Source organism: Crocodylus siamensis, chromosome 2 (assembly GCF_052110815.1).
Source record: "Crocodylus siamensis isolate JL-2025a chromosome 2, ASM5211081v1, whole genome shotgun sequence".
Taxonomy (NCBI): domain Eukaryota; kingdom Metazoa; phylum Chordata; order Crocodylia; family Crocodylidae; genus Crocodylus; species Crocodylus siamensis.
Genome location: NC_143396.1, coordinates 55,094,086 through 55,117,428, shown reverse-complemented (window position 1 = coordinate 55,117,428; position 23,343 = coordinate 55,094,086). Strand labels below are relative to the sequence as shown.

The following is a 23,343-nucleotide window of genomic DNA, read 5'->3' as shown; positions in this document are numbered from 1 at the left end:
GCAGAAACCGTGACGCAATGTTAATGCACAGTAACCACAATCTACAGCACAGTAGCGTCACTAAAAAGCTGTTCATCGGGTTACCATGCAGTCATTTAATACTTGTTTATATAAGTATTAAATGACTGTGCAGTAACGACTGCAGTGTCAGCGTCTCATGTAGATGTGGCCACAAAGTCCTAAATGGCTCCTCTGAACTCCAGCCTTTGGATGCAGGCTGGACTTTTGAGTGTTTACCAGCAATCTTGGCATAAAACAACTGAGAAACTCAGAACTCTGAGGTAAGAAGAATGCCTACTGACACTGCCCTGGGTATCAAACAGGCAGCAGTATCTTGGAGTAATATTAGCTACCACATGTTCTTCAGACACAAGGGCCAAAAGACGTTTTTTGAATTCCTTTGGTAAGGTGTCTGCTATAGAAACACTGTTCTGAAAGGGACTTCTTGGGCCACCGAGTCCAATGCCTTTCATTCACAAGCAATCATTTACCCAAGGATGCCCGGTACTGTGTGCGCTTCTGGGCTCCACATTTTAAAAAGATGTGGAGAAGTTAGAGAGGGTCCGGAAGTCAGCAGCAAAGATGATAAAAGGCTTGTAAACCTTTTCTCTCTTGCTGCAGAGAGGAAGATGCAGACCAACAGCTTGAAGCTGCAAAGAAAGTTTAGATTGGATAGCCAGAAAGAACGTCTTCACTGTTTAAATAGTGAGGCAGTGGAACAGACTGCCTAGGGAAATTGTGAACTCTCCATCACTGGAGATATTCAGGAAGAGGTTGGACAGCTGCTGGTTGGGATAATATAGGCATAGCTATGCCTACATTCTATCACTGGTATTTCTTATGCTTCTAGGCTTTGCTGGTTGCCCTCTTCTCCACTTTTCTGCTATATGTTGTAGTGTAAGATTTTGAAGCAAGCTAATATTTTGAACAAAACTAGGCCCAAGATGGAAGCAGGATGCTATAAATTAAATGAGAAGTTGGCAATCACAGTAATTTTCCATGCATCTTTTGTTTAAAGTCTATATGTAGTAAAAATATAAGCTTGACTGGACTCCCCTTTGGTTCAGTAGCAGAATCCTTGTCTGCCACACAGGAGACCCAGGTTCAATTCCTGGATGCTTATACAACTACAGGCATGGAGGCACCAAATGTCTGGACTCAGTCTGGTCTTTGGATTCTGTCTCAATGGCCTAAAGGAGGGATGGAAGATCTGGGTAGCCTCCACTCTTCCAGACTACTGCCTAGGCATATGTGTCAAAGGTCTGGGTGACCTGTTACGCATACACCATGATACAGAAGGATCAATGGTTGCCAAACCATCTGATAAGCTTGACTGATAATAGGTGCCAATGACTAGGAAGCAGCAACCGCACAATATAAAACCATGAAATAGGTGGGTGCGTGCGTGCAAGCTGGCTGTGATACTGGGGAGATAGACATAGCTGCTGTTTCCTTCCTGTTGAAATGGGGTCAGACACTTAAGAACATCATGCATGCAGCCAAGGATCAGAGGATTGGCCCACTGAAGACAATCGTTATGAGACTCTCATGCTGCCTGTCAGGTTGTATGTGCAGTTATATTTTCTCTACAGTCTTGGGATTATTATTAAAGCTTGCTTGATATCAGATTGAACAAGCGGCCATGTCAGTCCCATAGTGAAAAATCTTGCTGGTAATATATGTGTCAGGGTGTTTCTATGCTTTCCTAGATGCATTTGCTGTTGGCTACAGCCAAGGCTGGGGCCTCTGACTGGAGCGTGTTGCCAATGTTCCTGCTGGGGCCAAAGACAAAGGTTCCTAGCTTGCCCCTCTACTGAGAGTCAGACTGATCACTACATTTTGGATCAGAAAGGCACTTGACCCCATAGTCAGATTGGTATGAACTGTGGGGACTTTTGCCTTCCTCTGTACTGGGGGGCATGGCCCTCTACCCAGGAGCTCTTGAGCATATATTGACAACATCTCATATACACTGGCTGCCATGGTTCCCCTGCTTTACCTGTGGCAGGTTGGGGTCTAAGGTTGGTCTCGTGTCATGGCTGACTCTACTCTTATGTAGAGTTTAGATTATGGAATGGTTTGAATACAGATGATCCTGCCTCAGGTAGGAGGCTGAAGTAGATGACCTCTGGAGGTTCCTTCCAGGCCAATGATTCTATAAAAAAATCACTTCAAACCTTCACACACAACTACAAGGCAAAGCACCAGAAACACTGAGAACACTCACTCGACAACATGACATAGGTAAAGCCAAGGGAGATGATGGTACTGCCAGTGTCCTCCCACTACCCATACACCTAAATCATACAGAGCCAGAAGAGCTTAAATAATTAGTTTTTTAGAATCAAAGGCTGGATGAAGGATAGAACATCCAAACAAATATGTCAACAAGCTTGAGCTGTTTTGTTAGAAATGCAGTGCAGTTGTTTAGCTTTTTTATTTGCCACAGCTATCACCAAAGGAGGAGTACAACAGGTGAATATAAAAAAACCCAGTTTTTCTGAAGAGGGCTTGGCACTGTTTGTTCACCCTCTTCCAATTCTCAGAACCCAAGGCAGGAATCCTACAGAACTTAGCCAGGTCTATTAAGATCTCCCTGTCAAGAAAAGTGGATTTAGAACAGGCATGTCAACTAGCCAGTCAGCAGGCATGGTGACTCCTTCATGAGAAATCTGTAGGGCTTGGACCATACATTGCATCAAATCCTGAAAATCTCAGAGGTTATCCAACTGATGAAATGATAGGAGGAGCAAAAGCCCTCCTTCAGTGAGAAAAGACAATGAATTAGTACCACAGAAGTCACTCAGTCTTGAACCTGGATCTGAAGAATCTTTTTACCTGGAAAAAGAATTGGCAATTGACCTGGAAGAGGAGAAGGAGTCCAAATAGCCTGATTTGTACCAAGTAACAGGGGAGAGCAGAGGACATTATTGCTGAAAGGATCACCACAAAAAAACCTGAAATAAGTCTCATGACCTGGTTTTGTTTACACTGCAATATCATGCCACACCATGGAGGACTTCATAACAGAAGAGAATTATAACCAGCAATTGCTTTGCAGGGTTAAAAACTAGGGAAAATGCAAACAGCTAAAACAGCAGCAGTAAGTCAAAAGTCTCATCACATCTCACTACAAAATCAGATCAGAATTTATGAATACCACCAACTCATGCTGTGCAACATACAAGTTGTGGGTTGTTTTTTTTAAATGAGGTGAAAATCCCTCTAGAATGAGGATAATTTTATCTGTCGTAAAAAGGCTCCTATTACGACAGAAATCCAGAATTTGAATACAATACAAAACAAAACAAAAAACAGGCTCAGAAAATAACAAACAGAATTTGACCTTGTCTTATTAGGTGATCTTTTCAATCTTGTAAAAACAATTTAGAAACAACAGGTTTTAATTATACAGGTTGTCTTTCCCATCACTTCCTCCCACTCAGCATAAGCAGCAGTTAAAGAGACCCCAATTATTCTCAAGGAAAAGTCATGCTGGGGAAACGATAAAGGCAATATTAACTGAAGGCATGTGTAAGAGGAAAAAACCTATCACGTAAATACTTAAAATTCTCATCTGAGAATGCCTTTTCTAGAACTATTATTCACCACTACTAACCAAACCAATCCCCCGTTGCTCCATATCTACATCTTGCACCTGCAGCCAGTGGAAAGCCAAAATTCTTTTTTAAAAAAAGCTAAGGAATTAAGTATGAGCCATACACACCCAAGCCAGAATCTGCAAAAAAGATTACATCCACTTACCACCTGAAGTACTACACATACTATCAAAGAACTAACCATCAGCCCCATTTCTTATATCTGCCACCTACTTAGTTTCCCTTGGGGCTCAACAAATTTATTTCCCTCCCATTTCAAACTGCTTCCTTCAGACAAGTCTGCTTAAATAAGTAGCAGGACATCAGATGACTTTTGTTAAAGAATGTGGAGTACCATTTATGCTAAAAATTCACAGCTGGTAGCCCTAAAAGAAGTTTACCTAGTCAACACCTATTTAATATACCATGATGAAACTGAGGCCACGGATGGACATTACATTTTTAACACAGAAGTGTCAACACACTTTCAAGAGCCACAAAAATGTAGTGCTACGTAAGTGGAGGGAGACGCCAAGCTCCCCAGCTGGAGAGATGCATAGTCACTGCAAAGGAGGTGACTTGGACGAGGAGGTAAATAGCACCCTGTTCAAATTTGCTGATGACACTAAGATGTTGGGGGATGTGGGCACGCTAGAAGGGAGGAATAGGCTGCAATCAGATCTAGACAGGTTACAGGGGTGGGCGGATGAGAATAGGATGGGATTCAACATCAACAAATGCAAAGTGATGCACCTGGGGGGGAACAACTGGCACCATACCTACAGGCTGGGGAACTCCCTTCTCGTCAGTGCAGAGGCAGAAAAGGATCTTGGAGTCATCACTGATTCCAAGATGAACATGGACCGGTAGTGTGGGGATGCAGTCAGGAAAGCCATCCACACCGTGTCATGCATCCACAGATGCATCTCAAGCAGGTCCAAGGAGATGATCCTCCCCCTCTACGCACACTGGTCAGGCCACAGTTGGAGTACTGCATCCAGTTCTGGGTGCCGCCTTCAAGAGGGATGTGGACAACATGGAGAGGGTCCAGAGGAGGGCCACTCGCATGATCAGGGGGCAGCAGGGCAGGCCCTATGAGGAGAGGCTACGGGACCTGAACCTGTTCAGCCTCCACAAGAGAAGGCTGAGGAGGGATCTAGTTGCCTGTTACAAACTAGTTAGAGGGGACCAGCAGGCACTGGGGAAGTCCCTGTTACCCCGTGAACTACCAGGAGTGACCAGGAATAATGGTCACAAGCTGGCAGAGGGTAGATTTAGGTTAGATATCAGGAGGTGCTACTTCATGGTCAGGGCGACTAGGATCTGGAACCAACTTCCAAGAGAAGTGGTGTTGGCTCCTAACCTGGGGGTCTTTAAGAGGAGGCTAGATGAACACCTTGCTGGGGTCGTTTGACCCCAGTACTCTTTCCTGCCATGGAAGGGGGTCAGACTCGATGATCTGCTCAGGTCCCTTCCGACCCTAGAAACTATGAAACTATGAGGTGTGATAGGGCTGTCAGTGAGCACACAACAGTGCCCAATCCCCAGGAGTGGAGCAGTATACTACCTGTGCGCCCCCCCACAAAAAAAACATCCCTTTCAACACAGGAGTGTCAGTGATCAGGAAGCAGCTCCAGGTCCCCCAAACCTACCACCCACTGCCCAGCTTCCAGGGGAAAGACAATATTGGAGCATTAGGTAACTGTCCACCTCACTCTTCCTCCCTCCCCTCTTGTTGGGGGGAGGAAGAGAGAGGGGTAGGAGAGGAAACAGCACTGTGGAATGCCGCAAGACTGTGAGACTCCACAGTGTTTACACATTATACGTGGAGCTACAAAATGTAGCAGTACAGAGAAGCTGCTGTTTCATCCAGCAACACTTCAGTAGAGCTTATGCTATTTTTGTAGCCCTACAAATGCAATGTACATCCATACCTAGAATATGAAACATAATGACCCATATGCTTAATAATGAAAAATAACTGTAAGGGAAAATTTCTGGGATATGTGATCTGAGCAACAAATTAAGTTTTCTGCTTAGAACTGAAACAAGAGATAGCAGTGACCAACTGAACGTGGTTGCCCAACCTCCCTGTTTGAAAACAGATCCGCAATAGCAGGGGTCTAAGTTTCTCAGCAGCAAAGCAATTGGTGAATATGACCCATGCTTTCTGACAGGAGCACTAAACTCAAGAGAAAGATATTTCAGATAGAAATATAAATTAAGTATGACACTTCGTTGCTATATAAAAGGTTGACTGTATTTAAAGGTAAGTTACTAGCTTGTTTTTTTAGTTACATGTAGCTTAAAGCCAATGAAATACTATTTGAAGGGTCCCTTTGTGATCTAACATATTTATCCCAGTGTGCTTTATGTTCCATCAGACACTAGAGTATCCTGAACTTTTTGGCTTCAAGTTATAAAAGCAATATTTAAAGATTTGCTTCCTAAAAACTCTGATTTACCAACAAGGCTGTCAATTCAAATTAGAACCACCTAAAGAATGAGAGAAAGTTAACTTAATATTTGCCCTTAAATTTCAATACAATTTAAACACTGATCAAAAGTAGGTAATTTATACAGATCAACTTACCTGCATATTCATAGAACCATTCTAGGCACCTCTTACTTGAAAAGACTTCTTCTTCTGCTTTTATTCTAGTTGAATCATATTTTCTATACATGCTAAAAATAAAGAAAACAATTCAATAAGTTAATTTAAAAACTGTTTTAGTCAAGAAATAGTTAATACCATTTTTGTAGTGATTAGTATAAATATTAGCATTTTTCTTAGTATCTTGATCATGTCATATCCAATGATTTGCACGATTGCATAACTAAGTACCAGTAAAAGTAAATACTATGTTTGTTCAAAAGCTGAATAAAGTACTTGGAATTCCAATTAGCATCACATGCATGCCATCACAAGCACTAAGAGAAATTATTTATGCAGTAACAGAGATTCATCAAGACACTGCAGTGCCGGTAGTCCCAACTATAGGTAAACACTTTAATAGCAGCTTCCATTAGGAATATACCATCCGTGCCCCATTTTGATCCTATATGAGGGCAGAAAGGTGGAGATCCACAACCCTCCCCTAGTTTCCTCCAAACCCCAAACTGTCAAAGTCTCCAAAAGCAGGGACTGAGGTAGGCTGCAGAATCCAAACTGACATTTCAAGAACCAGCTTTACTGTAGGTCAGGGTGGATAAAAATCAACAGTTAAAAATAAATAAATAAATAAACCAGATTTTTTTTTTACTTAGATGTTTTCAATTTAATCCTATTTTTAAGATGCTTTAAAAAATAAACCTATATAAAGATAGTTTTAATTTAAGATATGTTAAAGGTTGAAAATATCACCATGGAATAGGGATTATAACTTCTAATTAGATATTATTTGAGACAATATATTCATGTAATCTTTTTAGAAAAGTTTTATAAATAGGTCACAACAGGCCATGGGCTATATTAGAGGCTTCTCTATAGATTAGTAAAGATTAAAGAAAACCACTCTACCCAACAGGACTTAGTGCTCTGTCTCTAGAAGATCCCATTAAGCATCTTGGTGATGCTTAGTTTCGGTTCTCAAACTGTTGATTTGCATCTCCGGGGATAACATCCTTATTAACAGCAATACATGAAGATGGGTAGGTAATCAGGTCTTTTATCTCTCATCAGCAGCCCCATTGTCTCTCTGTAAGTCTGTGTACACAGAGTCAAGCCCTTACCTCTCTCTAAAACTGCAAAGTTTCAAGAAGTTAAATGAATAGAGGGTTGTTGGGGATGAAGCAGATCTGGACAAGAGGAAGAGTCTGGAGATAAACGCAAAGAGGGAGGGGAAAAGAAACAAAAGAGAAACATTTTGAGCAGACTATGCCAGAAGTCTTGAGGGATAAGTTTCTGAGATACAACCGCTCTAATGATTTCAGATCTAGTGAAGGAATGGTGTAGTAGAAGGGAAAACCTATCATGGCAGCTGGCTTGCCAGGCCATAAAAGAGGAGAAATCAAAGATGAGAAGAAATCTAGATGAAAATGAAGAAATCCCGAAGCTATTAACATATAGCTGCAGTGCTCATTTGATGTCCTCCTAATACAGCATGGCAAAAAGATCCCCCAAATATCCATGATTAAACTAGTGAATTGGAGATAGTTCACCTCCCAATGACTTCACAAGTATCTGATTCAATTAGTTTTGGTAAATAAAGTAATCAAACCATGATTCAGTTTTCTGATGTAGCTGCAAAATTAATCTGAAAAAATATCAAAATAAATCGTTGCTTTCAAATGTATAGTGTGTACCTTCTAAAATAAAATCTACATCTATCTCTGAGTTATGAATAATGTGCATTAACGTTATATCAAACAAGAATGCACTTTTTGTAGAAAACAATGATTAAATCAATACTTCCTGACAAGTGATTTAAATCGTGGTTTAATCAGGGGTACCTGTGAAGGCCCTAGGGGGCATGCGCTGGTGGGCAGGGACGGAACACCACCACCCACCACCCCATGCTATCCCTCCCCTCCCACGTCCAGCCACACGTCCCCCACCCTGCAGCCGGGGGTACGCTTATTAATTAAGGTTGAAAATCCCCTGGTTTAAATCATGATTTAAATCAATTTGATTTAAATCAAATCCACCCTGCGGTAGGTTGAGTAACCACTCAAATTCCTATATTAATATACAGATCCTACTGAAAGTGACTAGGCAAAACAGTATCCCCTTTGGATGTCCCCTTGGCATTTACTTCAACAGTAACGTAAAAAGCGTAGTACAGTAAAAGTCCTGTTTTCCAGCATAGGTAGGGAATGAGGGGTGCCAGTAATCTAAAAATGCTGGTTACCTGAGATACAGAGGATTCCAGCTGGACTGGAGCCAGGGAGGGGTGGGGAGTGGTGGCCGCACGTTTAGTGGCAACAGCACGGGGTGGTGAGTAGTGGCGGCAGCAGCTGCCACATGTAAGCTTTCCCCCCTGCATCCAGCCAGCCAGCCGGAAGTTCCAGTTAACAGAAATGCTGGTTAGGGAAATGCTGGAAAACAGGACTTTTACTGTATAGCAATGAAGTTGGCTGTATCATTGTAAAGCACATTTCAAACAGGCACATCTCTGAAACAGGCAGGCTGCCAAAGTGTTCCACATTTTTGAAGGAAAAGAATAGCTAGCCATCTAATGGTTGATAGATATGTGTTGTGTAATTCGCTTCAGCGTTCTCTGCTCCAAGTTTCTGATGACTTTTGATACACTGGCCACACAGAGTCATAGAAAAGAATAAAAGAATGTCCTAAAGGACTTAGTCCTTTTGAAGTAATATAGCATGACTCTGAAGTTATTCGAAGTAGGCAGCATTTTCTCTTTCACTTTCTTCCATTTTCTCTTCCATAGCTTCAGAAGGCAACTACTCAGTTGACTCACTGGTTCCAGAGGAATTCCAAAAAGTGTCCCTTTAGGGTATTTGGTGGATGGGTTCATCACTCTAGATGATTAACAAACTGGAAGATGGGATGGAGTGCACTCTCAACAGGTCTGTGGAAGACACCAAGCTGTGGGGAGTAGCAGATATGCTAGAGGGTGGGACTAGGCTTCAGAGTGACATAGACAAATTGGAGGACTAGGACAAAAGAAATCTCATGAAGTTCAACAAGGACAAATGCAAAGTCCTGCACTTAGCACAGAACAATCCCATGCACTGGTACAGGTGTGGGACCAACTGGTTAAGCAGCAGCTGTACAGAAAAGGACCTGAGGGTTACAGTGGACAATAAGTTAGATCTGAGTCAACAGTGTGCCCTTGATGCTAAGAAGGCTAACAGCATACTGGGCCAAATTAGTAGGAGCATCTTCAGTAGATCAAGGGAAGCAATTATTCCCCTCTATTCTGCACTGATAAGGCCACATCTGGAGTACTGTGTCCAGTTTTGGACACGCCCTCCCCACCACACTACAGAAAGGATATAGACAAGTCAGAGAGAGTCCAGCAGAGGACAATGATAATGGTGAGAGGGCTGGGGGGACATGACTTCTAAGGAAAGGCTGAGGGAACTGGGCTTAGACTGCAGAAGAGAAGACCGAAAGAGGAGTTGATACCAGCTGTCAAACTACCTGAAGGGTGGTTCCAAAGAGGATGGAGCTAGGCCGGGACAAGCAATTATTTTGGATGGAGGGCCGCTTACTGAGTTTTGGCAAGTCATCGAGGGCCATAAGACAGGCAACCAGGGGCAGATGAATATTAATTTACTAAATATTTTAGGAGCCCTGCATGCCAGATAGAATGGCCTGGCAGGCCACATCTGGCCCACAGGCTGCATTTTGCTCACCCCTGAGCTAGACTAGTTGCTGATGACAGAATAAGGAGCAATAACCTCAAGTTGCAAGAGAAATTTAGGTTTGATGTTAGGAAAAACTCTCTTACTAGGAGGGTAATGAAGCACTTAAGCGGTTTACCTAGAGAAGTGGTAGAATCTCCATCCTCGGAGGTTTTTAAGGCCCAGTTCCACAAAGCCCTGGCTGGAATGATCTAGCTGAGGATGATCCGGCTTTGAGCAAGGGGTTAGGACTAAATGACCTCCTGAGGTCCCTTCCAACCCTAATTTTCTAAGATTATGCCTGAGGTATTGCTAGGCTGTTTTACCAAAGAGTTGGAAATCCCTCAACTCTCCAAGCTAAGAGCCGCAAAACAGCATCTAAAGGGATAAGGGGATATATTGAGCACTCTTTCTAATTCAAAAGGCAACTTCAGAAGCTCTAAGACAGTGATGGGCAAAATACAGCCTGCAGGCTGCATCCAACCCACCAGGCCATTCTATCTGGGCCACAGGGCCCCTCAAAACATTTAGAAAATTAAAATTTATCTGCCCCTGGCTCCTGGCAAAGATGACAGGAGCCAGGGGCAGTAGGACCCAGGGAAAGCCCCAGCAGGCTCCTGCAACAGCAGGGCCTGCCCTACCCCCCCCCACAAGCCGGAAGCCCCTGCCTAGCAGGGGCTTATGGCCGGGGACTGTGGAGCTTTTCATGGTCGCACCAGTGCAGAAAATTCAGGTAGGTGGAGGACTGCAGGAACCTCCCCAGTCTTCAGGGCCAGACCACCTCCTGTGAGCTCCACAGTCCAGCCATGTAGCCAGGAGCTGGCGGGAGGGAAAGCGGCTGTGGTAGTTGGGAGTGGAAGCAAACAGGAGTGCAGGGCCTGTGCAGGTGTCCTGGGGCCAGCACCAGCGGGGCCCACAGTGGGGTGGTAAGAGAACAGGGCATGGGCTGACAGGGGTCTGTGGAGCCAGGCTGGGCTGCACAAACAGGGAGCGGAGGGAGTTGACCCGGCTCCATACAGCCCCTGCTGGCTAGGACCCCGCGCTCCTCCTGCCCCGCTCTAGGCCCCTCTGGCACAGGCCCCAGGCTCCCACCCAGCTGCCACTGGCTTCTGTGCACCCACTCACTCCCAGTGCCCCTGCCCCAGTTCCATGCAGCCCCAACCCTGCGCACCCCACGCTCACCCACAGGGAACAAGCTGGTGCTCAGCGCAGGGGAAAAGCATCCCCCTCCCCTGTGGTCAGGGCCCCATGCTGCAGCTGCTTGCAGCCCACATGGAGCTGCCGCACCCCAGGGCAGCACTGGCAATGGAGAACAGGCACAGGCAGCCCCGCGTGGGCTCCCAGCAGCAGCAGCATGGGGCATCGCCAGCGGGGAGCGAGAGAACTGCTTTTCCCCCATGCTGAGCACTGGTTTGTACCCTAGAAATTTCTGCTTGATGTAGAGGAAAGCGGCCCCCCTGCTTGCCGCTGTTGGACAAGGTTTACTGCAACCGCCCACCCAGAGCTCATGCCACACTAGGCTGTGGTGCGGCTGCTTCACCATGGCCTGTGTGCTGCCCAGCGCGGCAGCAGTGGCCATGCAGAGCAGCCACAGGGCAGCACAGAGGCAGCAAAGCTGCCACACCACAACCTAGCGAAGCGCAAGCTCCTGGAGTGCAATTGCAGCAAACACTGCCCAGCGGTGACCAGGGGGGATGCTTTCCTCCACACCAAGCAGCAGTTTCTGTGGAACGAACTGGTGCTCAGGGTGGGGGGAAACTGCCACTCCCCTTCCTCTCCCCACCACCACTTGGAGCCCACGCAGAGCTGCCTGCACCTGCTCTCCGTTGCTACTACTGCCCTGCGGGGTGGAAGTGGCATGGCAGAGAGGTAGGACAGTCCTGCGTGGGCTGCAAGCAGCTGCAACATGGAGCACCAATCTTGGGCGGGGGGGAGGGGAGAGTGCTTTTCTCCCATGCTGAGCACTAGCTCGTTCCCTGCCAATGCGCACAGGGTTGGGGCTGCGCACTGCTCTCCACCTGTTACGTGGGGCTGGGGCTGGGGCTGGGGCACGGGCACTGGGAATTAGTGGGCACACGGGAGCCAGGCAGGAGCATGGGGCCTGCACTAGTGTCCTGGGGCCAGCGTCAGCCAGACCCAGAGCAAGGCAGCAGGAGCATAGGGTCCTGGCCAACAGGGGCTCTATGGAGCCAGGCCAGCTCCCCCCTTTCCCTGCCGGTGCAGCCCAGCCCAGCTCCACAGACCCCTACCAGCCTGCACCTAGCACTCCTACCGCCCCACTCTGGGCCCTGTCGTAGCTGGCCCCATGACATTGGTCCCACGCTCCCACTTGCTTCCACTCCCTGCTGCCACTTCCCCCACTTTTCTGCCTGCCCGCCAGACATTAGCCCTGCACTCGCTTCCCGCTCACTTCCACTCCCCCCCACCACTTTCCCCACTTTCCTGCCTGCCCGTCAGCCACTCCGCACTACACAACTCCCATACCCATATCCATATCCACACACACACATCCCCACAAATCCCCATATGTAATCACTTCTGCATATACACCACAAATGCACACAAATCAGGGCAAAAATATTTATTTAAATTAAATTAAAATATATTATTATGGGTGTTTGATTTTTAATATGTAATTTGTTTTTTTTTCCCTAAGTTGGCAAACCCTCTTCTCCAAAGGAGTACTTCTAGGGGTAAGGGGAGGGACTTCAGGCAGCAAAGGTCAGAGGTTACGGTCAGGACATCTGGTCCCAAGATGGTGGCCAGGCAGCGTGGCTACCCATATGGCCCTTGACAGCTTGCCAAAACTTGGTAAGCAGCCCTCTGCCCAAAATAATTGCCCACCCCTGCTCTAAGAGGATTATGATGACACAGATTCCAGCCGAGTGGTTCCTAAATAAATGGCAAATATGAACAAGGTCCTAGAGAAATTTTTATTCCGCAGGGCAGCGCATGGTAACATACTGTGCTTGGGTTGGATTCAGTGAATAAAGAGACTGGATCTAGCTAATGGCAGATTTTCCCAGAGTGGGGCGGTAGGAGTGCTAGGTACAGCTGGCAGTGTAGCTATGAGTTTAAGGGGGTCACATCCCAGTAGCCCCAGGCCACTCATGAGCCTCATGCTCCCCCACCCCACTCCCCATGGGATATTCTGCTGCTGTGGGAAGGAGGTGTTGGTGTATCCAACAGACATGAGCTAACACAGACACCCTTTACTGCAGCCACTTCCTCTCTCACTACCAAATTTACCATTTTCAAATTGTCTCTGGAGATAGGAATCAGCAGTACATGGAGATATGGGTAAGCAGAAGCAGTAAGGTAGTGCCAGATGATCTTCCTGGAACCACACCTGTTACATCTTCAAATGGTCTCCAATTTGACTCCAAGACATCCATGAGACATGCAGAGACAGGACAAAGAATAGCAGCCCTTTGTACATTCATTTGATGGGTCCAGCCACCAAGTGAATTCACTTGGGATTCAACACAGGACAATGTCTCTGGATCATGCAGAAATGCACTGATCTCAGCCACAGCTGACAAAAACTGCAGGCCTCATGACAAGCATCCATAGGTACATGTCAACATACGACCTAGCAGCCTCTAACACAGAATCATCTGATCTCCCTGTAAGCAATTTTATCACTAGCTGCAAATCTCAAAACTAGTACCCAGGCAGACAGATCAGTTCCTGCTGGTCTGGAGCTAAATCAGTTATTTTAAAACTGTCACTCAAACCCATAAACAGATGACAAGTTCTTATGGTGCATCAGGACTGTTAGTTCTAAGAACAGAGAAAGGGCACAAGGATCCAAGTATAGGTGGATATACATTCTCCACAACCTTAAATTACCACTTTGGCCAGGTATTTAGTAAAAACACTACACTGTGCAGAGTCAAAAGAGCAGAACTAGGTTAATAATGGTTTGGTCCAATGTAAATCTTAGATACTTTCTTTGACCTAGGTGGATTGCAAAGAAGAAGTTCACATCCTGTCAGCTGAGAGCTGCAAACTAGTATTGACCTGGGGGAGACAGAATGAAAGAGAAGTATTTTCTGAACCTAGGGTGATGTAGGTCTTTGTTGAGTTTCCTCAGTTTTTAGAGTATGATAAAGACCAATTTATATTTTGGAATAAAGAAATATCTGGAGAAGCTTCCATGACTTCTAGAAGAAACAAATCCACACTTCTGTGATAAGGATCTCTGAGAATTGACAAGGACTTTTCAATTGACAAGGGAGTTTTCTGGAATATTACATCAGTCTGGGGTTGCAGGGTGTTATTCACTATCTTGGCTGTGGCAGGGATGATATAGCTGGGTCCAAAGGATGCCTAGGTATAGGCATCTCTAGAGCATGAGTGCTCAACCCCCATCCCACAGCCAGATCCAGCCCACAGAGCCTATCATCTGGCCTGTAGTGCTTCCCTCAGGTACAAAATATTTGGTGGCAGGGAAGCAGTGGCAGCATTAATTGCTGCTCCCCTACTGCCAAATTTTTGGATCCATGGGGAACTCTGCAAGCCAGACAGTTTAGGCCTGAGTGCTAGACTGGGTGTTCACGGCACCATGAAGCTGAATCCCAGGAAGTGGAGCACAGTACAGGTACACAGGGCCAAGTGGGGGCAGTGTGCCATAGCAAGGCCCAATCCTAGCATGTGGGACTGTGGGGGGACCCTTCCTGATGCACAAGGAATGGTCTCTGACCTTGCATGAATCCCAGTATGCAAAGCCAGTGCAGGGCCCAATCCAGGTGTACAGAGGCTGGGCCAAGGCATCATGTAGCTTGATCCAGCCCACGGACCAGCCCTGAATCACTCATCTGCCCCATAGGGACCAAAGGGTTGAACACCACTGCCCTAGACAGCGCATCCTGAACAGCTCTGAGTCCTAGAAGGACAAGTACTCCATCATGGCCTGCACCTTTCTTGGGATGCTTGTTGATTAATGCATAGTCAGCGTGCTGACCATGAATGTAACTTTGACATCAATTGCTACCTGCAAGCCTATCTTGACCACAAGTTATTTTCTTCCTCTTCTCCCATTGTCATGAGGGGACTTTATAGAAAACCTTTAAAGAAAGCTTACTGGGGGAGCAGGAACAAACCATCCCAATGTGCAGGAAGACTAGCAAGTATGGCAGAAGACCAGCTTGGTTTAGTTGGGAATTCTTCAGTGCACTAAAACACACAAAGGAAGCTTACAAACAGTGGAAACTTGGAAAAACAACTAGGGAGGAGTATCAGAGCATGCTCAGGCATGCAGGGATGAAATCAGGAAGGCCAAAGTGCAACTGGAGTTGCAGCTAGCAAGGGACATAAAGGGTAACAAGAAAGGTTTCTACAAGTATGTCAGCAACAAGTGGCAAGTCAGGGAAGGTATGGGTCCCTTACTGAATAGGGGAGGCATCCTAGTGACAGATGATGCAGAAAAGGCTGAAGTATTCTATGCCTTTTTTACCTCAGTCTTTACAGACAAGGTCAGCTCCCAGACTACTGTGCCTGGCAGCACAGTTTGGAGAAAAAGTGAGCAGCCAATAGTGGTGAAAGAACAGTTTAGGGATTATTTAGAAAGGCTGGACGTGTATAAGTACATGGGACTGGACACAATGCACCTGACAGTGCTGAGAGAGCTGGCTGATGTGACTTCAGAGCCACTGGCCACCATCTCTGAAAAATCACAGCAATTAGGAGAGGTCCTAGATGATTGGAAAAGGGCAAATATAGTGCTCATCTGACAAAAGGGAAAAAGGAGGATCCAGGGAATCAAAATGTTTCAGCATTTTAGCTACTTAAGGTCTATTTATCTTATACAATTTATGTGTCAGAAGAACCTAGGTTGGGTGACTGGAAGCAGTGGTATCTGAATTGTTTTACTGCTGGTATTAAAATCACCGGTGTCAGCCACAAGTTTTAAGTGGTTCTACTAGGTCCTCATTAATGGTAAAGGCAATCTTGACTGGGCCTGAAGCTGACAGAATACCAAACAACTGGCAGAAGTTCTGGCATCATTCAAATTTGCTTATCCAGAGTCTCACCAATATGCACAAGCAGCTCCAGCTCACGCAACAATTTAAGTCATCTGATGCCAATGCCAAGGACACCACTTCATTTCATAACAACAGTGCAATGGGGTTCCCCCCACAAGAGGAGTGCTTGTCTGGGACCCTCTTGGCCTTGTCCAGTCTCCAAGTACCTAAATGTTTTAAGTAGCAAAACAGACAACTCTTCTTCAATCAAGGCATTTATTGAAGTAAAGATTACCAAACCAGAGGTTCTCTGCCTTTTTTAAAGGCAGAATTAGTTCTTCTGATCCAAGTCCAGCCTGCACAACCCTGAACATGCCCAGTTAATATAGCTCTTCTCTCTCCTATTCACCTGACAAGCAAGGTTCCCTCTAAGCTGCGCATGTGCACAGCCGCACACAATAAAAAACGCTGCCGCGCAGTAACTTTTTAATGCTGTGCACCAAGGCTGACACGGGACACTTACTGCTTGGTTGCGTGGGGGCTGCTCTGCTCCACTTTTCTCCTCACCAGCATTCCCGTGGGGAGGGAGAGCGCAGCCCCAGCCGGAGCAGCCCGTGAAGGGCTGGGCCACTGATCAGTGGGCAATCATCACCCCCGCCCCTTCCTCCTCCATGCTGGCAGTGCAGAGCAGGCAGCGGCTCCTCCCTGAGGCAAGACAGAGGCGGGGACCAAACTAGGCACCACACGGGTTGCACTGGCTCCAGGGAATTGCTCCAGTCCCCAGCCCCTTCAGGCAAGCTTCGCCCCCAAGTCCCACTGGCTTCACCCTGATCTTAGCTTTCATCCCTGTGCTGTAAGCCCCACAGCTCCCACACCAAACCCCAGCAGCCCCACGGGTCTTCTGCACTCTGCCTGCTCCCTGCCTCCATGCCTTGCTGCAGCCTTTGAAAGTGATGCCATGTGCTTCGCTGCCTGATCTGCCCAGCAGCAGGATGCACTTGGCGCCACACCGCTTTTAAAGGCTGCAGTGAGGCACGGAGGCGGGGAGCAGCCTGCATGTGGGTCCAAGAGACATGACAGGGAGGTACACACACTTCATGTAACAAAGGTACTGGAGACAAAGTCAGCTCTTTGGTAACTGAAGACAGAGAACTCAAATGCTTGCCCATATTTAAGTATTAATTACATCTTAATCCTGGCCACATCGACATGATTACAAGGTAGCACGTGGGTATTACAGCTAGTTTCTTCTATTATTTACAACAATGAAAATTAAAAGCAGAATTGGGCCTTTAAAGAAAAACATCTAACAAGATAATAAATATACTGAGACAAATATTAAAGAATGCATCTGGTACACAGTATAATATTTAATATTAAAGGGGGAAGCAGGACCAGTTAGGGAATGGACCAAAGCAACACACTCATAGACCAAAGCAGCACACTCATGGATTGAAGCAGGGCATTCATGGATCACTACACCTTAAGAGGGAACACTGCTAACAAGCCCCAAAAGCTGCTCTCTTTGGACTCTTCTCTTCAGCCAACTGCCTGCTTTCTTGAAACTGCTCCATCCATTGTCATGCTTATCTCAGTATCCACCCTTTTATACTTCTGGGGCATCTCCTCCAAAGGATGAGTACACCAAGCTCATTTGGCATGTCAAAACAGCTATTCAAGTCCTTTGTTGCTAGGTCAGACAAAATGGATTTTCAGTAATTAGGATCCATGATGTTAATAGCACTGCTTATTAATCCCCGATTCACTGTGTACAGCCTCATCAGGGAAACTGAGGCACACAACATTATTATAACATGACATATTTAAAAGACGATTATTACAATAAGAACATAAGAAGTGCCACAGGTGTTCAGACCAATGGTCCACCTAGCCCAGGATCCTGTTGCTGAAAGTGGCAGGAGTGGCCTTAGCAGGATAGCATATGAACAAGGTATAGCCTGGTCTATCCCCTATCCATTACAATCCCTGGCATCCATGATCATTGGTTTTGAGATGCCACACAATGCATTTCTGACTGTTCTGTTTAACAGCTAGTAATAGATCTATCCTCCATGAATTTCTTTTTTCAGTCCCTTTTCCAACCTGGCTATACTATCTGCCTCTACCACCTCTTGTAGTAAAGAGCTCCACTAGTAAAGAGTTCCACTATATGTTACATAAAAAGACCTTCTCTTGTTAGTGTTAAACCTGCCTCGTGATAATTTCAGTGGGTGCCCCCCAGTTTTAGTATTCTGGGACTTCATAAAAAACAGTCCCCTGTTCATTGTTCATACTCTTCATGATTGTATAAACCTCTATCATGTCCATCCTCAGTCTTCTACCTTCCAGCTGAAGAGTCCTGGCCTTCTTAGTCTTTCCTGGTATGACAAGATAAGATAGCCCACATTCCTAACACTCAGTTTCAAATAGACAAGATAAAGTATTGTGCTATTTTTTGCAGCTGGGCACTTAAACAAGATTTTTCTCCCCTTCAGGCCACACAAGAAGTCTGTGACATGCACAGAACTGAACTTAGATCTCCTAAATCACCAGTGTCTTAAGAAGGTCATTCCTCCACACTTAAAGACAGAATTTGACAGTGCCATTTTTACTGCTACTTAGGAGTAATAGTAAACAAATTATTCATTAGTAATGGATATTTTCAGGTACTTCATCAATCTTAGCCCACATTAAAGTGACATACCCATCATGTCTACTTTTCTTAGCAGATAAATCATCTCCTGTTGCAGGTCTCCTCTTTTTCCTTGGAGGCATCACTTTACTAAAGCAGTCTGATGAACTGCAAGATCGAAGACTTCCTATGGAGGGAATAAACACACCAGACAAGGAATGAAACAGCTCAAAAACAGGGAACTAGGTCCATTACTAGGTACATTTGAGAAAAATTAAAGATCAGCAAACTGACTTGAATTAAAAAACTTAAATTTTAAAGTTACAAAATACTGCAACTATCAAAAGAAAATCTATCTTGTTTTTATGTGATGGTATTTCAGATAGTCTGACAAGTAATACAAGAATAGACTGCAGTTTCTTGTACTGTTTTCAAATCTATTTAATATAAATAATGACCATTAATCTCTTCTTGAATCAGTCTGTTTCAGAGCCTTAGAGAAGCAACTCTTGGTGCTTTTTCAAACCAGAATGTCTCAGTTTTGCCCATCACTTTTTGACATAAAGAGTAAGCCCAAAAACTAAGAGATAATATTTCTTAGACCCACCCTCTCCCATTTAATTTCTGAGACAAAAAGTTCTTTATCTGTAGCTCAGAAAGAGTAGGAAGTGCTTTATAAAAAGGGGCTGCCATGAGAGAGCACTGATATCACTTCGCTTTGGCTGCTCCACTTATCTTAGCAGCAACACTGTCAAACTTCAAAAAGAGTCTGTCCAACCCATATCAAACAGAAATAAAGCCCTCACATGGAACTGAAAAAGTTGGAGGACAGATAACATGAGAGTCATTACAGCTCTGAACATTAGAAAAAAAACAAATGGGGAGGGTATGAAAACCACAAAGGCAAAAAGATAAAGTTAGTTGTAAGTTAAATAAACTGCAAAAAACTGCAAAAGAGGATAAGATCAATCTTTAATTCACCTTCTCTATAGCTCTTATTACACCCAAGATTATTCATACTACTGTATAAACTCAAATAATCCTCTAAATGGGTAGTTACTTACTTGCATCTTAAAAAGCAAAAATAAAGTTTTATGGCCTTTTTAAGCCAACATAAAGGCATAGATTTTATTTGGATACCCAAATGTCATTAACAGTCTAAGGAAATTTGGCTATTGCTTATACTGACGTTTACATATATAGAGATGCCATCGTTTGTATGGCATAATACAGCTTTTTGTTAAATTCACCATAGAGTAAGGTATTCAAGCTAGCTTTCTGTATGAACATAAAGTGGCTTGGTTTCAGCTGATCAAGCTTTTCTACCCATTACCCTTTTCTTGGCCTTGCCTTTATACACACTGTTTGAGAGAGAAAGAAACAATTTTCTTTATTTAAAAAATTTTCCCTAGCTCGTGATGTTACACTCTTCTTCAAACTTTGACATTGCTTCATCCAGTATTAAAGCTGGAATAGTTTTGCTATATTTGTATCATTCCCAGCTCATCTGCATGTAAGGATTAGAACATAACAGCTGCTGCCCTTTGGAAATGGCTCCAAAAACATACCTATCCATACCCTCAGGTGCCCAAGGGGTTAGTAGGAGCTTGTCCCTGGTTACAGCTATTAGAGAAAAGCAACACAGTTCTATAAACACTACCTGAAGTATCTTATTATGAAAGGAAAATAATAAATTAAGATTTTTTTTTTTAACTATTAAATGCATCTGAAACAGATAACAAATCAAGGGACCGTGTCTAAAGCTCCAATAGACTTAAAACACTTAAGAAACTGAAGTCATTACATTACATAAATTTGTAGATTTTGATTTGCACTATCTATACATTTTTCTTGACTTTTTAAAGTCACATTCCAGCACATTTTTCCAAGAAAAGGAAATATTAACACTTGCATAAACTGAAAATCTTAAGATGACAGCAGGACTGAATACCTGGTTAGAGAAGAACAAGACAACAAGACATATGAATTCTACCCCAACAGTTACTTAACAAATGAAAAAAGAATACTTAGATCATTTTAATGTGACTAACATTCAAGTGTATTTTAGCCAACAAGATGGTAACTGATGGTCGACCTATAGCATCTCTTCCAGAAAAAGACTTAAAATATTTATTTATAGATGACAGAAGCTAGAACATCCTAGGTGAATTGTTCCAATGGCTAGTTACTGTTTGTTAAGAACTTACACTTTATTCTTGGTCAGTATTTGTCTCCTTTCAATTTTCAGCCATTGGGAGAAGAGGTAAGCACAGGTAGCACATAAATTGTAAGGCAACTACAACAAAAAAAAAAATCTGAAGGAGGAATACTAGTAGAGAATGCCCCAAGAGACCAAGGGCCATAGGTAAAGGGAGCACGAAAAGAATGGTTGATCCTTAAGGATACAATCCTTAAGGCTCAGAGAAAATCCATTCCCTTGTGGAGAAAAAGTAGCAGAAGAGTCAACAAAACCCTCCTGGCTAAGCAGGGAAGTTGCAGCAATCCTACAGAAAAAGAAAGAGGCATGCAAACAATGGAAGTCTGAGGAAGCCTCCCAGGAAGCCTACTTGACAACGGCCCACACGTGTAGAAAACAGATTAGGCAAGCTAGGGCAGAAACCAAACAAAACTAGCTACAAGAATCAAGGACAACAAGAAGTCCTTCTTTTGCTACATAGGGAATAAAAGGAAAACTAATGGGAGCATGGGGCCATTGCTCAATGCCTCAGGATACCTGGTCACTACCACTCAGGAAAAAACGGAACTCCTAAATGACTACTTTGCTTCTGTCTTTCACAAGACCAAGGGGAACAACATGCCAGGTAGGGCACAGAAGGAGCAGGGCAGGATTGACACAGTTCCCACCACTGCCATAGAACTGGTGTACGATCAATTGCAGAAATTAGACGTATATAAATCAGCTGGACCAGATGAACTCCACCCAAGAGTGCTGCAAGAGTTGGCCGAAGTAGTCACGGAGCCCCTTTTCAAAAATCATGGGCCTCTGGAGAAATCCCAGAGGACTGGAAGAGGGCCAGCATTGTGCCCACCTTCAAGAAAGGGAAGCGTGAAGACCTGTGAAACTACAGGCCAATGAGCTTAACTTTTATTCCAGGGAAAATCCTAGAAACATTCATCAAAAAGGCTATATGTGACAAGCTTGCAGAAAGCATGATACTGAATGACAGCCAGCATGGCTTCGTCGCAGGCAGGTCTTGTCTGACCAACCTCATTTCTTTCTATGATCAGCTGACTCGTCACCTGGACAAGAGAAAAGCGGTTGATATCATATCTTGACTTCCAGAAAGCCTTTGACCTGGCACCCTACAAGGTACTGATCAGAAAACTGGAAGATATCAGGCTCAACTGTGGGACCATTAAGTGGGTGCAAAACTGGACACAGAGTCCAAATGAATGGATCAGTGTCGTCCTGGTGAGATGTGGGCAGCGGCGTATCCCAGGGGTCGGTACTTGGCCTAATGCTGTTCAATATCTTCATCAATGACTTGGAAGAGGGGGTGAAAAGCCCATTGGCCAAGTTCACAGACAACACCAAGATATGGGGTTGTGCGGACACACCTGCAGATACAAGCAGACCTAGACAGGCTGGCATGTTGGGCAGAACAGAACCAGATGAGGTTCAACACAGAAAAATGCAGTGCTGCATCTGGGAAGGAAGAACCCCCAGCACACCTACAGGCTGGGCATCGCTAACCTGACCAGCACTACAAATGAAAGGGATCTGGGGTAGCAATAGACCCCAGCATGAATGTGAGCCGGCAATGAGACGCAGTAGCCACTAGGGCCAATAAAACTGGCATGCATCAATCAATGAATCTCCAGTAAATCCAAAGAAGTAATTCTCCCACTTTACTTAACACTGATGCAGCCACAGCCGGAGTACTGCATCCAGTTCTGGGCACCACGCTTCAACAAGGACGTACTAAAGCTCAAGAGGGTCCAGGGAAGAGCCACCCACATGATCAGTGACTTGCATGGCAAGCCATATGAGGAGATGCTGAGGGATCTCGGATTCTTCATCCTAAAGAAAAGAGGGTTGAGAGGGGACCTGATTGCTGCTTACTGCTATATCAGAGGTGTACATCAGGGGCTCAGTGAACAACTGTTCACCAGGGCACCCTGGGGGAAAACTAGAAACAACAGCTACAAACTACTGGAAGATAGTTTCAGGCTGAACATAAAGAAAAATTTCTTTACAACTAGCATGTCCAGACTATGGAACAAGCTCCCCTCAGAGGTGGTACAATCATTTACCCTAGAGGTCTTCAAGAGAAGAGTGGATGGTCACCTGGCTGGGGTTATCTGACCCCAGATGTCTTTCCTGCTCATGCAGGGGGCTGGACCCAATGATTCTTTGGGGTCCCTTCCAGCCTTATTATTCTATGATTTTAATATATGTCCAAGTACTCTTAAAGAACAATGTCTTGTCAGCTACTATGTCTGTTCTTGAGATTATTAGTTTTATTTGGACTAAATCTTTCATTGAACTTTACTGAATGACTACCTACAAACTACAAGAAACTACAAACACAGAAGTTTTGTTTTAAAAATGTTTTATTTTTATTTTTGGATGATGTTCAATGTCATGGGTTTTAAGTATTTTGGTTTAATGGATCCTTATCTGGTTTCTCTATCTGAACATAAAGTCTATTAGTTCTTTTAAAGCAAGTGTTAATAGAGTTTTGTTCACTTACCAAGGAATTAATATGAACACTTCCTGCGCAGACTGTCTTGTTTTAAAGTAATTTCTATCTCCAACTTTCTCTTATGATTAGTTATAGTCTGATCGCCCTCTGAATATACACACAACACCCAC

At 44.5% G+C, this 23,343-nt stretch overlaps 1 protein-coding gene across 5 annotated transcripts in view; it reads right to left on the bottom strand.

Annotated features, from left to right (window-relative positions):
* The window catches only part of DCUN1D4 (defective in cullin neddylation 1 domain containing 4), a 72,962-nt gene that overhangs the window by 27,890 nt on the left and 21,729 nt on the right, over positions 1-23,343 (bottom strand). For 4 of the 5 annotated variants that reach the window (XM_090035910.1, XM_090035913.1, XM_090035911.1 and 1 more), the window contains 2 exons: positions 18,579-18,693; positions 6,193-6,284 (listed from right to left, as the gene is read on the bottom strand). In XM_090035910.1, coding sequence (XP_089892036.1) covers positions 6,193-6,284; positions 18,579-18,693 — 207 coding nt within the window. The remainder of the gene's footprint in view (positions 1-6,192; positions 6,285-18,578; positions 18,694-23,343) is intronic. The other variant, XM_090035915.1, reaches the window with a different exon arrangement.